This window comes from Pleurodeles waltl, chromosome 1_1 (genome assembly GCF_031143425.1).
Source record: "Pleurodeles waltl isolate 20211129_DDA chromosome 1_1, aPleWal1.hap1.20221129, whole genome shotgun sequence".
Taxonomy (NCBI): domain Eukaryota; kingdom Metazoa; phylum Chordata; class Amphibia; order Caudata; family Salamandridae; genus Pleurodeles; species Pleurodeles waltl.
In genome coordinates this window covers 868,459,886-868,474,656 of record NC_090436.1, presented here as the reverse complement: position 1 = coordinate 868,474,656, position 14,771 = coordinate 868,459,886, and the positions used below count along the sequence as shown (strand labels likewise).

At 41.4% G+C, this 14,771-nt stretch overlaps 1 protein-coding gene across 1 annotated transcript in view; it reads right to left on the bottom strand.

Annotated features, from left to right (window-relative positions):
- The window catches only part of UBQLN1 (ubiquilin 1), a 336,216-nt gene extending 324,938 nt beyond the window's left edge, over positions 1-11,278 (bottom strand). Inside the window, exon 1 of the mRNA XM_069229922.1 lies at positions 10,966-11,278. Coding sequence (XP_069086023.1) covers positions 10,966-11,085 — 120 coding nt within the window. The 5' untranslated portion in view covers positions 11,086-11,278. The remainder of the gene's footprint in view (positions 1-10,965) is intronic.
- Between the last annotated feature and the right edge of the window lie 3,493 nt (positions 11,279-14,771).

Below are 14,771 nucleotides of genomic sequence, written 5' to 3'. Positions count from 1 at the left end.
CCACCGTAAAATTTCTCTTACCACCTATACACACCCTAAACCCTAAAAATCCCCTTACCACCCAACAACGTATACCCACCCTAACCCTGAAAATTCCCTTACCGCCCAAAAACCCTCACCTCATAGATATTTTTATTATACACATTTATATGTAAATATTCACTTAAAAAAAAAAAAAAAAAAAGGGGGGGGGGGGGGGTTTACAGGGATGCTCTAGTGAGGCTCACATTTTAAACATACAAAACCATAGGATTCACGTGTTAGTCATCTCAAGTAACTATAACTTGTGTCCCAAGGTAACTATAACTCACGCCCCTGCCATGCACAGTTTTCTCATCAAAGGTTTTAATGCAACTATTACATTGAAATTAACAATGTTATCAAATATGTCACAAGTGCCGTAATTTGTGGGGTAATTAGCAGTGCATTGCGAGGGCCACTATTCATTCAACAGCAAGGATAGTTTCTTCCATGATTAAATATAATCACATCTCCACACTATTTTAAGTAGCTCACTGGTGTACCACAGAGTTGAGAATTAAAGGCAAAAAACAGGGTGCCCAATACACAAAGCCGTTCGCTTAGAAAAACCCAAGCTATTTCACCGAATTAAAAAAGATACACAGGCCCGCAACACAGTCTCAGGAGCTAAAAAACAAAAAAATCACTCCGATTGAAGAAAAAAAAAAAAATAGCATAAGCTTAAATCAGCCATTCACATGCATAGCAACAACCTTATGTAACTCGACTACGGGAAAATATGAGATATCGTCCCAGTCCCTCTTTCACAATGTCCTTGAAGACTGATTTCTTCCACTGAAGCAGTCTAATGGCCACCTAAACTGGAGCTAATATCTGGTTATATCTGCTTTGAATAGCTAAATTATTGCAAACGTTCACCACAAGGCAGTACTATTTTTGTCCATTGTAAAGTGCAGTAACACAATCATGGTGCAGTTCCGCTATAGAAAAACGTAAATATTAATGAACAGACTAAGCTTAGAAGGGGGTTAGGAGGGTGAGGGAATGTAAATGTCACATAAAACAGTCTCCCCTTACGATCGTTTTTTAAAGCATGGGATGATAAATGTGTGAGGCAAGCCAAGAGGATATTGGAGCACAGAGCAAAACATTAGTTTAAACAAGGGCAACAGAGCTTTCTTTTTCAATTACTGCAGACCACATCTTTAACTTTGGTGCAAGAACCAGGTGACAAGTCACTAAATTGTTTATAGAGACGTGCGATTGTTTAAATAGTAAAAGAAAACAAAGGCGAACAGGACATTGGCTATGGATAACCTCATAAGTACTTGTCTTGCACCTGCGAATCAAGGTTCATTTAATTAGTGAAGCAAGAAAGCCAGCCTGGTGGACGGTAGACAATACTGAAATATTTTACATACAACGATAGCAACAATATATGATAAAAAGACAACAATTGCTAGACAATAACGCGAGGCTAGGAAATGCACGACTAGATCCGGCTACGGACAGTGCCACAGCCTTCGCAAGAAGCAGTGTTTACACGTGCCTCTACTCAGATGTTTCAAGACAAATGACTCTAGGACACAAGTGAATGCAACAGCCCTTAGATGAAAACATGTGATCAATCCTATTTACTCTCAGTGTGCAACACAACTGTCAAAAGCAACATTAGCATTGGGCATTTGGAGACAGGGAGAGCTTGAACACCATGGACAAGCAGAAGCTGGTAATCATCATTTCAATCAAGACACCACTAGACCAACGACCGTTTTCTCCTTGTCTGGATTAGGTATTAACTGGGCTCTCTCAACATCCACAAGGCAACGTCGGCCAGGCCGGCTAGCCAGACCACCAGAATGATTGGAAAAAGTGACATAAGCATCACAAGCATGATCAAAGTCGTTATGATGATGACTTTGATTGATGCTCACCAGATGCCTTGTATACTTACTGAGCAGCAGTCAGCATTTCAACCTTTGTCCCCAGAGAGGTAACCCCAAGGCAAGAAGAGGACATTCTTTGTAAGAAATGTGTAAAATGTAAGTAAAAGGCACCGTATTCAAAAGAATAATGAACCACACAGACAGTAGTGAAAACGTACAAAACATGCAGCAAAAGGGTTCGAAAAGTGCGCTAATAAGCAATTTTGAGTTAAACAAGGCAATGAAAGCGTCATCTGCATGAGGAAAAAAAAACTTTCATCCCTGGTTTGTGACTTTCCTCCACAAAAGGAAACGTGACACATTAAAGGTTGCGACCCAGCAGTTATCTAGGACTTATCTATGTGTGACACAAAGGCAACAGACCACACAGCTTGTGCACATCCTCCTCCTCCTCCTTTGTAGTAGAGATGTGAACCTAGACCATCTGAACAGCAGGCACACAAAATTACTTCAATTTCTTCTGCTCTGTGTAATAAGACGATGACCATATCACTCGTAGCTTGGCATATACTAGCTGTGACACGTTGCCACAGTTATAATACAATTGGAATCCGCAGACTTACACTTTTATTACACCACCAGTTTCCCATTAGGTGATCTTTACAGTCTTTGCCCTTTTGCTAGAACACCGCATTTCAGTACAAATCAAATTTTCTAATGTAAAAGTGGTCTCTATGTCCTCTGCGCAGGTCTACATAAGCAGACTACCAAACTAGAGACTACTAGTAAATTGCATATACATTTGACTATTTGTACACATATGCATTTATGCCATGCCAATGAAAATAAACGTATCCCAACTAAAAAAATGTTATGTAGGGAAGCTGTGGCAATTACAATTCAGACATCTGTTACTACAGGGCAAAAGTTGAATTCAGTTTTTTATCTCAGTAGAGGAGAGACCCATCTGGATCATCAGGCTGCTGACCTTCACTCCTTCATACTATATGCCTCCGTAATCAGACTATGCTTTGAGTCTACTTTAAAACCGGTTTTAATAACTAACGAACATGCAAAATATTACGATTGCGGAGGAAGGGAGAGGCATCACAATCCACTCAAAGCTTTGGCTCTTGCGAAAGATGGTCTCACCCCACATTCAACAAACGCATTAAAAAGAATATTAATTACACCGTGCACCCACATACATTACAAAGCAGTGATCACCACTGTGTGGTCGTAGTTTGGACAGGGTTTCCATAAGAAGAGCTTTTTTGTTTTGCTAGTAACTTTTTAACAGTTTGACAAACGTAGAGAACTCCCCCTGGTCCCTCGAAAATAAATAAAACAATGTTTTTAAAAAAAAAACAGTTCATCGACCTCAGCTCATTCATTGCAAGTATCATACTGATTTGCCAAGCATGGGCCAAGAAGAGGTGTAGGGCGTCCCAAAACGGTGCCTTTCGATGTTAATTCTCAAAGGAAAAACACTGTTTTCCATTACAGAAAAAAACACCTGAATAGAATTACAAAAGATCTGGCAGAAAGTTACAACTTTATACAGCATGCCTGCTTTCTGGGAATTTGTGTAAATCAGTTGAGCTGTTTGACAAATGTACTTTTAAAAAGATACTCTAGTTTGGCTTCAGGGGGTTAAAAAGTTATGTATACATGGAAGGTTGGTCCTGTAGTACCAAAAATTTAAAACAATGAGCCGTCTGATTGACCGAGGGCGTTTTTTTTTTTTAATGTGTGCCGTTTTGGTACTGAAGAATAGAAGGCCGGCCCAGCAGTACCCAGTGATGTGATTGGCTGACGGCAACTGAAAAGAAAATGTTGTGGCTGCCATTATAGAACTCGGGGATTTGCTCCCCCTGTCCTGTATAAGGTGGCATGATAGGGATACCGAGGTGCTCCTGCTAGACTCGGCGTGGACTGTGTGGTAATCCAGAGGGAGCTGCCGCACTAGCTCCATCCAGACACTAAAGCTAGCACTGTACCACAGCATCATTGAGGCGAAACTTGAACAGTGTTTGAGAGTTTGTGTGGGCATGGTCGTCCCCACAGACTAACTGTGCGCAACAGGGGGTTAAAACTGCCGCTACCGGTTAGGGGCCAATTAATTACCCGCAGCAATATTGGGAGCAGGGCCTGGCCTGCAGCCAATCTGCCTGCTGCAGAACTAAATGACAAAGGTCATGCCAAGGGCCTGAGTTGGCTAAATATTATTTTAAAAAAACAGAAATTCACTGAAAACACACAAAGGTTAAAATGACACAGCTGCTGTTTATCTAAACTATGCAAACAAACTAAAGCGCGCAAAGGCAGTGACTTAATTGCCAATAGGCGTTAACCAGAAAGCAAGTCATTTCTTGGGATTCCAAAAGGGAATCCACATTTAGTAACTCAATATGGCAAGAGTCACTATGCCAGAACCACTTATTTAACAGAATGGGAAAAATAAAGTGACAACCGAGTCTGGTTAAAACTACACATTCTATTACATTAATGCATTCCAAAACAATTGTTTACCACAGATAAGATAGCACCAACTTTCTATTGAAACCATACAAAGCACCAATAATACCAGAAAATGGAAAACATCCACTCAAAAAGCATTTGTGTGAACCTAGTTTTGGGGCGCAACCCCCTATGAAGATACTGCTGATTTTTGTGATGCATTATTATAGATTATTATTGGCTTATTACTGTATTGCTGGCTTAGCTACAGTCCACAAATCTGCACAGAGGATCTGGAAAATCTCCCCCTAATCATCATAAGGACCCAACTATACTCTAATTCAGGAAAGAGCTGAAGACACAAACAAACATCACATAGGTACAAAGTATATGAATACTGGCTTAGACTCACCCAAGGTCAGAGCAAAATAAAAGTTGCCATTTTGTCAAATTAGACGAAAGTCAAGAAACAGTGGTGAAACCAGATCAATGAGAACTGTTAAAACAAAATCCAATTTTTAAAGGCAATTGCATTGATTGTTCAACATATTGTTCCCTTACCTGTATCAAGAATCTCTCTTAAAAAAACAAAAAGACTGCTAAGTGAGTTTAACAAGGGCTTGAAATCCCGATAAAGGCTGGGGATTTTCTAATTTAATGACAAAACTAAAGGCCAGATGTATCAAGCAATTTTGCATTCGCTAACGGTGCGAATGGCCGTTTGCGAATGAAAAAATGCCTTTCATTATGTATGAAAGGCATTCGCTATGCAATTTTAAGGAATCTCTAAAACAGCGATTCCTTAAAATTGCAACCCCGTTTAGAGAATCGCAAATTGCAATTCACTAAATAAGAAATTGCAAATAAGGAAACCTTATTTGCGATTTCTTAAGCACATGTATCAAGCTTTTCCTTAATGCGAATTGGGCATTAAGGAATCTCAATTACCACCAAATACAATTTTATGGTAACCACGTGCAAATTTTTAAAATGCTTTTTTTTTTAAATTGACATGTAACGCACACATGCCCCTATGGCATGTGTGCGCCTTAAATTTCCTAAAATAATTTCTGGGGGTGCAGCAGATGGGGCCTTAGGTCCCCAGCACCATTTGGGAAATGCAAAAAATTCGCAAATATGGGCCTACAGGCCGATAGGTGCGAATGGGGTCAGAATCGCTATTTGCGATTCGGTAATGGCATTTGCGATTTTTAAGAAATCGCTATTACTGAATCACAAATACGATACATACTATTTTGCGACTCTGAAATAGCAATTTCTTAAAAATCGCTATTAGAGAATTGCAAAATTTATTCTTGATACATCTGGCCCTAAATAACATTAATCATTCTTTAGAGAACATATAGCTACCTGGCTAGCTGAATACCTACTTATATGTCATAGACCTTTCAGGAGTGAAAGCTGAATCCGGGATCGGACTTCGAATTCCTGTGCCCTTCTACTTTATTCCCCAATATCAGTGACAGAGTTGACTTTCCTAGATCGCCTTGCTAATGGGTGCAAAGTAGCTAAAAAACAGCAGTGCCAAACAATACTAGTCAAGGTGTAGAGAAGGATCTGCCAGCTGAGTCAAAAGTCCAGAAGGGAAAAAATGTAATTTCTTCTAGGTATTATGTTAAAACAAGCATTGGCATAGCCAATAGGTCTTGCCTAACACAAAAGAAAACTGCTACCTAGTCTGGATAAATACAAATGAAGACCTGGCAATGTCAGGGTATATAGTAAAAGAATAATTCACTGTGTAGCTGTGATGTCTAAAATGAATTCTCCTACAACACAATGCAGAATACACGATTTGTCCATAAACTGAGATACGTCTGCAGCTACTGTAGAAATACATTTTAAGAAACGGAGACATTTCACACTGTGCTGGGTTACAGGATAGGTGTTTTCTGCCTTGTTTCTGTGACGGTACATCATGTTACATCATTTATTTAGCAATTTCTGAAGATGCATATTGTATATCCCTAGTATGTGATAAAGTATGAGACTGGTTCACCATCTGCACAATCATCATTCAGCCTTACACAATGCCCTGTATGTGTAACACTTTTGCAACTCAAGCAACACATTTTTAAAGTGCTTCAATGCTTTATAACAGGAACATATAAATACAATAATAAAATACCACGTTTCAAGCGGCACAGGCTATTCATTATGTGTACATGCAAAGGTACAAGGAAGTTTGCTCACAGTGTGAGATTGGAGTCCCCATCTTCTTTTTTGCAATTTTATAAACAACTAGCTCGACCCAAAGGTTTTGGAGTGCTTTACCTGAGCACCAGCTATATTACGGAAGGTCAGATTATTTTTTAAGGCACAGGGAGATTAAGTGATTTGCCTAGAATAATGGGATGTTGAGCTGACGCCGAGACTCGAACCCGGTACCAAAGTCTGTAGTTCAGATTATGCACTCGCTCCAAAGCTACACCGACCATCATGCGAGTTTGAGGATCTGCTAGTATTCACATGTGAGCTTCCCTCAAACCTGCTGTCTCCCTTCCTCTCGAGTCCTTTCAGCTGCAGGGTCACAGAAATGTATCTTAGAGCTGCAGTGCTGACAAGCTCCCATTGACGACCAAATCCTAGCAGCGACACTACCCTCACTTTGAAGGCGGAGCTAGGCTAAATTCCAATAAGGAAAGATACCAAACTATCAAAAGAAAAAGAATAAAAACAGGGGCAGCCTACAAAACGAGGACTCCCAGAAAAAAGAAACAGCCCAATATTTGGTGATGGGACTATCCACTTTTTTTTATGTGACGCGGACGTACTGACATTACGGAGTAAAGAGATCTCTGAGAAGATCACTGCACGGAATGCGGGTATTAGGCTAAATTCACTATCTGTGTTTAAGCAGTTGGCACCTTATCGAATAACTGGTGAAATTCAGGGAATATGAGGCAATCCAACATGGTGGTATTGTGCTATGCCACTGGCTTATGGTTTTGTTTGTGCTTTGCCTAGGAGAACACTGGGTGTGTTAATATGTATGGTACAGTGGATTTGTGGTGCACGGAGGATCACTTGGTGCTGAGATCAGGTATTGCGCTCGTTCCTCAGACGTACCAGCGTGAACAAACGACCCAACAGGAAATTAAAAAAATTGTCCCAGACACAGCGATAAGCTCCAAAGTGGAACAATAGCACTAGTACAGCAGAGCTCCTTGGGCATTAACAAACAACTAAAAGGAGGATCAAAGACAAAGGATTACCCACTAGGAAGCAAGCCTTTCTAAAGGACAATTCAAATTACCAAACAAATCCACTGCATCGGGCTATAGCCCCATGCAGTGACTACAGCAGGACTCGAGACAGCACATACTGGCTGCCTAGGCTCGACCTAAAAAAATTAAATAAAAAATACAGTACCAGCAGAAAATTACTACCACATATATTGTAATAAGGGCAAGCACTATTCTAACAACAAATGAGCCAACTGAAAAACAATTAACTGCTCTCGGCCCAATCTGTGTGCCACTATAGCTCAGAAAAAAATCTGCTTTACAACTAGCCATATTATCTTTGGCTGGGGGGAGGGGGAATCCTCTCTAGCTGATTCAAAAGCATACTGTTTCTATCGGGTCTGTGACGAGTAGGCATTCAAAAGAGGACTCGAAGGACTAACACTGAAAGAAACGTGAGGGAACCTGCTCCAGTTATCCCAGGAGTGCATATCCAGCATATGTCTGTCAACATTTCTGCCTTCTTCTGCTCCCCCACAGCAACCATTTCACCTCAACCTAAAAGTATCCGTCGAGCCAACCCAAAGGTGTTGAAGCCGATTCCGACACTGCATGCAATCATTGTATGACTGACTGTAATAAGCTCCAAAACTTCTGCAAATAGGATGGTAACTTTTCTTCCCATTGTAACAAGCATTCACACAAAGAATCACCACGTACGCTTGTGGTCCAGCCCACTCTTCATGCTCCCTCCAGTAAAAACAATAAATCTAGGAGAACCTCTGTACAATGCTTATCCCCTCATACTTTAAATAAATGACCCACATAATATATGTTCATTATACGGCTCCAGGATTCAACCCTGTATTGGGGCATGAGACTATTTTGAGATCCTTTAGTATCAAAAGTGAAGCAATGGGTTCAAAATTATAAAGTACCAGTGTCTGAATAAATGCATCCTTCTTGCATTAAAAAGCACACGCCCACAGGTTGCAAACCAATCAACGCTGTTAAAACAAGCTTGTGGAAAGCCCAATGAGTATGTTTGTCAATCTCACCCCAAGCTCTGGGTGCCACGAGAGATAAGAACACTACCACAGCACCCTGGATATTATCTTATTCCATTCTTGGTAGATGTTACCGACCGACTACAACAACTGTTTGCTGACAGCACAAAAAGATGAAAAAGTAAAACATGTATTCTATGGGACAGACGCATATGCATAAATAATATCCACCTGTCAAAACCATATATGCCTCAGAGTTTTAGCGTCTCATTAGCAATGATACTACAACGACCTTTCAGCTATACAATTAAGTATAACTTTGCAATAATGGATATGCTCAAACAATGGTGTATTTCAGTCAGTGTCTATACCCAAGTTAAACCTAATAAGATGTGTTATTTTAATATATATATATATATATATATATATATATATATATATATATATATAACGTTCCATTAGTTTCAGGTTACCAAAATGAGTGCTTGGCTACCCATACCAATGGACAGAACTGTCCTCAAAGAAAGTAGGCCAAAGTTGGGTGACGGAGACCCTCAGTGTTCTTAAGCTTATATTTAAAACAGGTTTAAGAATCCGCAGTTCTGCCCCATTCCAATTGTACTGCTTCTATATACAACTTTCAATTGCATGACAAACTATATGTTTGGTTTTTATATAGTCTACGTCATACTATTTATTACCCTCAACAGAGAGGGAAAGGGGTAATGGGAGATTCAAATTGGTCTCGGGCATATCCTACCATCATAACAAAAAGCAACACATGCAACGTTTTACATTTAAGCTTCTGCCTAACATTTAGGAGTCAAGGCTAACACAGGTCCAGTAGTTGCTCTCTTAGTGTCTGAGTATATTCACCAAGGGCACCCCCAACAGTGGAACCCTCACCCACCTAGGTCGCATGCTTCATCATCAAGTTCGGCTTCCTATGCTAGGTAGGCGCTGCACGCCTAGCAGGCTCTCCTACCAAAAAGAGAAGGCACTTTTGGTGGGACAACTTTTCACTGCCCAATGTCGTGATCAGTGCAAAGGTAAAATGTAGCATATCGTTGTTTGTGAATATGTCTATCAAATTGGGATTGTAAAACCTGCGTATTCCACGCGACGCGAAGACTAACTGGTGTTTGGAAATAAAGCACAATGTTAATTTGGAAAGTTGCAAAACAGATCGTGAAAACGTGTTCTGTACAAAAACACTTCTGACAGCAACAACGGGGTACATTATCTAAGCATAGGGGAACCGTGTCAAGTTTAACAAAAGTAAAATAGAATACCTGATGCTGCAGGGAAATCTTACGTTCGATATGCAAAACTAACGTGGTGGGGCGTCTATACGCCCCAATGTTATAGGACTAGACTGAAAAAGAGGGACTTAAAGTCACCCAAGGAGGCCACTGGACAGTGATGAAATGTATCGTCATCAATAAACAAACACTTCGGTGACTAATGCATTGCCTGAAAAAAATGAGTATGTTGTGACAAAGGGACAGCATTACTTTCCAAGATTATGAAAGTCGTTGATTAAGCGATTGCTACTGAGCTCTCCGTGTAAACAGTCTCTCCTTCCTAAGTCAAGTAAGTGAATACCAAGGAGTTGGCTTAAAGTGATACACGTTACACTGAAGAGAGTGGAAAACTGAAGCAGTTGATATAGACCAAAAAATGTAGCAGGAAGCCCCAATGAGCGGCGTCAATAGTGGGCAGAAGTGGGTGCAAAGTAAGTATCAAGGGAGTAACGAGCATAGTAGGTCGGGCACCGATGCTGCTCAGCCAGCGTGTATGTGATTGATTTAAAAAAACCTGGGAACTCTAAAAACGGAAGCAAACACCGGCAGTCAGCAACTCAGATTAATACAGAAGTCGTCCGCCGCTGAAATTGTTTTCAACCTGCGGATCATCGATCACTAGAGGGCAAAAGATGTTCCTTTTTCTTTCACCTGCGCATTAAAACTGAAACACCAGTTATTGAGATTTCTTAAGAACGGCAAAACTGATTTTTAAGTCATGTTGCACACAAACTAGGTGCTGAGTGCAAAGCTCTAGAAGGCTCGATTACTCCATGCCAGGAGTGAATAACCGAATCCTTTCATCCGCATTGGAATAATCATGGCCTGCATCCACAACGGGTGAAATCAGACCTGCCTGCATGACAAGATGGGAAAAATATTACAATATCAGAGCTAAATATGAAAGGGACTAGTAAGAAATCTTCAAGTTTAAAGATGTTGCGGAGTGCTAAATATCTGTAGTTCCTGTATAACGAGCGAGGGTTCCTCTACACAAACTGCCCAAGTTAATATAAAGATTCAGTGCACAGGCTATCCAGCTTTTTGATGGGTGATAACCCCAACCCTCTCCTGCGCGCGGTCTTGGGCGGTTGCCCGTTAAACGTCGCTCTCTCAGTACCTCGCGCACTGTGCTCTCCTGTCGCACAGCGAACTCCTCCTTGTCTTTTGGGGTCTTGACTGTGACTTTTATGGTGTCGGAACTGGGGCCGGGCTCCGGACTGCCTTCGCTTTCGGACATGGCGCCGGCAACAGGATAAAAGAAACGCCGTGGATGTTTGAGTGGGGAAATAAGACAGGTTCAGACCCTAGAATGCGTGAAGCTCAGCAGGTGGCCAGAATTCCTTCTCATAGATAAAGAGGTAGTTCGGAGGCGGCTGTGCGTCTTCTGACCCAGCTGCACATCACCATAGAGCAGAGCATTGGCGTGTAATGGACACGGAGAGAGGACAAGCACGCAAATTCTAGGCCGCCATCTTGGAAGGGAGCGCGACAGTAAGGCCGCGCCTAATAATTTAGTCTTGGGCACTATTTATTTTGACCTAAGCAGAAATCTCCAGCGCTGTCCGCAGTCTGCATGTACCTTAGTGCTGTTAATATAGTTCTGATTTTCCCGGAAAGAAGTTCCGTTTCTAATAATTTTAACACTGTTTTGAGTTTCATGTCCGCAATACGCAACCCGACATGTTAACATTTCTGTAAGTTTTAATTAAAGAATGTCCGAGAACCTTTCTTCTTGGGTCTACTTTGGATACTTCACCCTTTATTATGAACTCCAGACTCAGTTGAACGCGTCATAGTGTCTGTTTCCTAACAACGTACGCGTCATCGGATCGCGTCGATGCACTACAATTCTGGAACTACATTGCGCATGCCGCACCCCTCACAGCAGTCTTTAATTTCTTTGCGAAGTGCGAAATGTAGTGACAGGTCCAGGAAAGTTGGGGTGTTTGTGCCCTGGATTTGGTGGGCGGGTGCGCCTGGTTTCATGGTAAATATTTACATGGGGGCGCTCTTCAAATGACGTCACGTAGGGAATTTACTAGAAACGGAGCATTGTAGGGTGAAAAAGTTGATGCCGCGTCATTTGAAAACATGACGCGCCTGCGCAGCAAGGCCTAGGCGTTTTCATGAGAGTAACTCCTACATAACGTCTTTTTCCGGCAAGCATTGGTGAACCCAATAGGTCTGTTTTGCCTTCTGTATCCATGCCAAAATATTTTAAACAAGCGTTGGCAATGCCAGTAGGTCTGGCTTTAAGTGACTGTTGTTTGGTAATGTGAAGTTTAACAAGTAAATAGCTATGGATTTGTGGGGAAGCAGATAACTGTAGAGTAATACTGGTGTAGGTTTGAAAGAGCCATGCAAGTACCAGAGATGGGGGGTTACACTAACTTCTTTTAGTACTGATATCCCCATCACTGCATTCAAATGCATCAGTCATGCATTTGTAGAGCTCCTAAACTATGGAGATCATGGGGCGCTTCAGAGAAAAAAAAACAGCCCATGCAAGGTGTTGGTTATAAACTGCAGCTGTCTGCCTGGCTAGGCAATTTACAGCCAGCCTAGGAGCTTTCTCATTGCTATGGTGACCTGGCAAGTTAGAATTAATACATTTTTTTTAGGTCGAGCCTAGGCAACATGCATGCACTGTCTGGAAGACCTGTTGTTCTGGATAAAGGGCTTTTGCTCCTGCCTGCTACTTACCATAGGTTATCTGAAGCGTCACTCTTCCATGCTGCCTCTTAACAGGTTTGCAAAGCCAATACCTCACTTCCGTTCTTGGCAGAGGCGCACCAGCCAAGTACAGTGTCCTCACACATTCAATTGTTTATCTGTACTTTTCAGGAACTCATTTTTTAATTGCTTTCTGTCTTGACTAATTCTCCATTTTTATTTGCACAGCTGCTCCTTCTTCCGTTTTCATTTGCACAGCTGCTCTGCGTGTCTTTGGAATTTCTGCATAGAACACCGTGTGTTCTTTATTATATGTGCTTACGAAGTGAGCACAACTACAGCGGTGAACGGGCTGGTATATAAAGTCTTAATTCCTTAACATTTTAAAATGAGGGTGCTTATTTAAAGTGAAGTTTTCAACTATGAGTTCACCAATAGCTACTGTGCTGTGTGTAATGTTCGGTCACTAGTGAATTGTTTATAAGAAAAAGCCTTAGGACCAACATTACTTTTCACTCTATTGAAAATGCGGATATCATGGATATGCAAATATTGTCGATGACGTCACATCACCGTGCTCCAGTTCGTATTGAAAGGGAAACGCCTACTCTCCTAAGACCTAGAGATAGGACTGTGACGGAGGTTCAGGTCATAGCACTTCGAAATGGCAGCCATTTCAGAAAGGCGATGGTTGTGTGAAACAAGCACAAGAACATAGGGCTGAACAATGGAAGTATTACTAATAAGGGGCTGCACAGTATCGGTTTTGAAGTAGTCGGATTTATGGTTCTGCAAGTGTAATTTACTGCAAGGCACAGGTTGTTCTGGTTGTTCGTTTTAATGGGTTAGTTTATCCATTTCCTTTGGCAATATTGTAGAATGTGCTGTGCTTTCATCATTTTTATGAGTGCCTTTTAGATTGTCAAACTAGCCTCATGCCATCAGCCCACACTGGAGCGATCGGAAATAAGTGCCGCCTAGATGTGTTTCTTACAGGATCACTTCAAGAAACCATAAGAGATGGAATTCATTTCCCCGTCAGTACACCTCCAAGGGGATGGGAAGTCAGAAAGGAGGCGCTTTTCACTAGCTTCAGATGATGCGTGGATGCAGCAGCCCGGGAAGGATAAAGTCCCCCACGGGCACGAGCCTCGCCCCTTCCTGTCTGGTAAACATTGGCACTAGTGCATCTTTTTCTCATGCTTCTCTGTGTTCAGCAGGACGTTGTACGGCAATGCCCTCCGAAGATGCTGTCCTGGGCTGTAAAGTACTTGCGAGAACAGATACGCCGGTAAGAGAATGCTAAATGTGCCATTACAGGAGAAGGCACTTTGAGCAGATTGGAAAAAGTAAGCAGGCTGAGCTGCGGTTTATAAGTTGCAAAGAACACATAATTTTTCCTGCTTGTATGTTGCAATGCTTGTTGACTGACAGAACAATCTGCTGCGCTATCCAATCTCATCTCGAAGTTCTCTGGTCCTTCTCTCTTAAGCAGCGAAATGACCGCAGTTTCTTAATTATTTCTGTGAACGGCATCACATAAGAGAGAGGTGTAGACAACCGTCTGGAGCCATGCTTTCTGACAGCAATGCAGCTCTTGACATTTAAGGCACATTTTCCACGCTTTTCAGAATCTAAAATCTGTTCTGCTGGAAGGGATAATTGTCTGCGTCTAGGCATATCGTCCATTATGTGAAAATTCCAGCTTGCCCGGGTTGGCAGAGACAAACAACCTTAGAAAAGTTTGGGTCCATTGAGGTTGCAATTTATGTGTCTTTTTATTCAGTCAATGGAAATGGCTGTTTTAATAATTAAAACAGATTGGAGTACTTAACAACAGCACAATTACATGGGTATTATGTAGACACCTGAAGGGTGGCAAGTTCATAGCATTTTTGAAATGCTATATGTGCAGGCATATTTCGGTTGAATCCTAGCATCTTTATCCAAATACAGATTTATTTGAGCAATATATTGGCATAACTGAGTAGGACCCTGGCATAGTTAACAGTAATAATTGAGCAAAATGAAGGCACATTCAGCACAGTACCCAGGCATATTTGAGCACGGTTCCTCTGACATCCAACAATGCTCCTAGCACACATCAGCATAATGATAATTTTAAGTTTAACCCAACACTACCGTAAATAAAACAAGGCATGTTTAAGAAGAAGAGCTGTGTCGTGCTTGGTATTCTATTGGAATTAGAATGGCAAATTTATATTAGGATGCTAAATGGCAACATTTTCA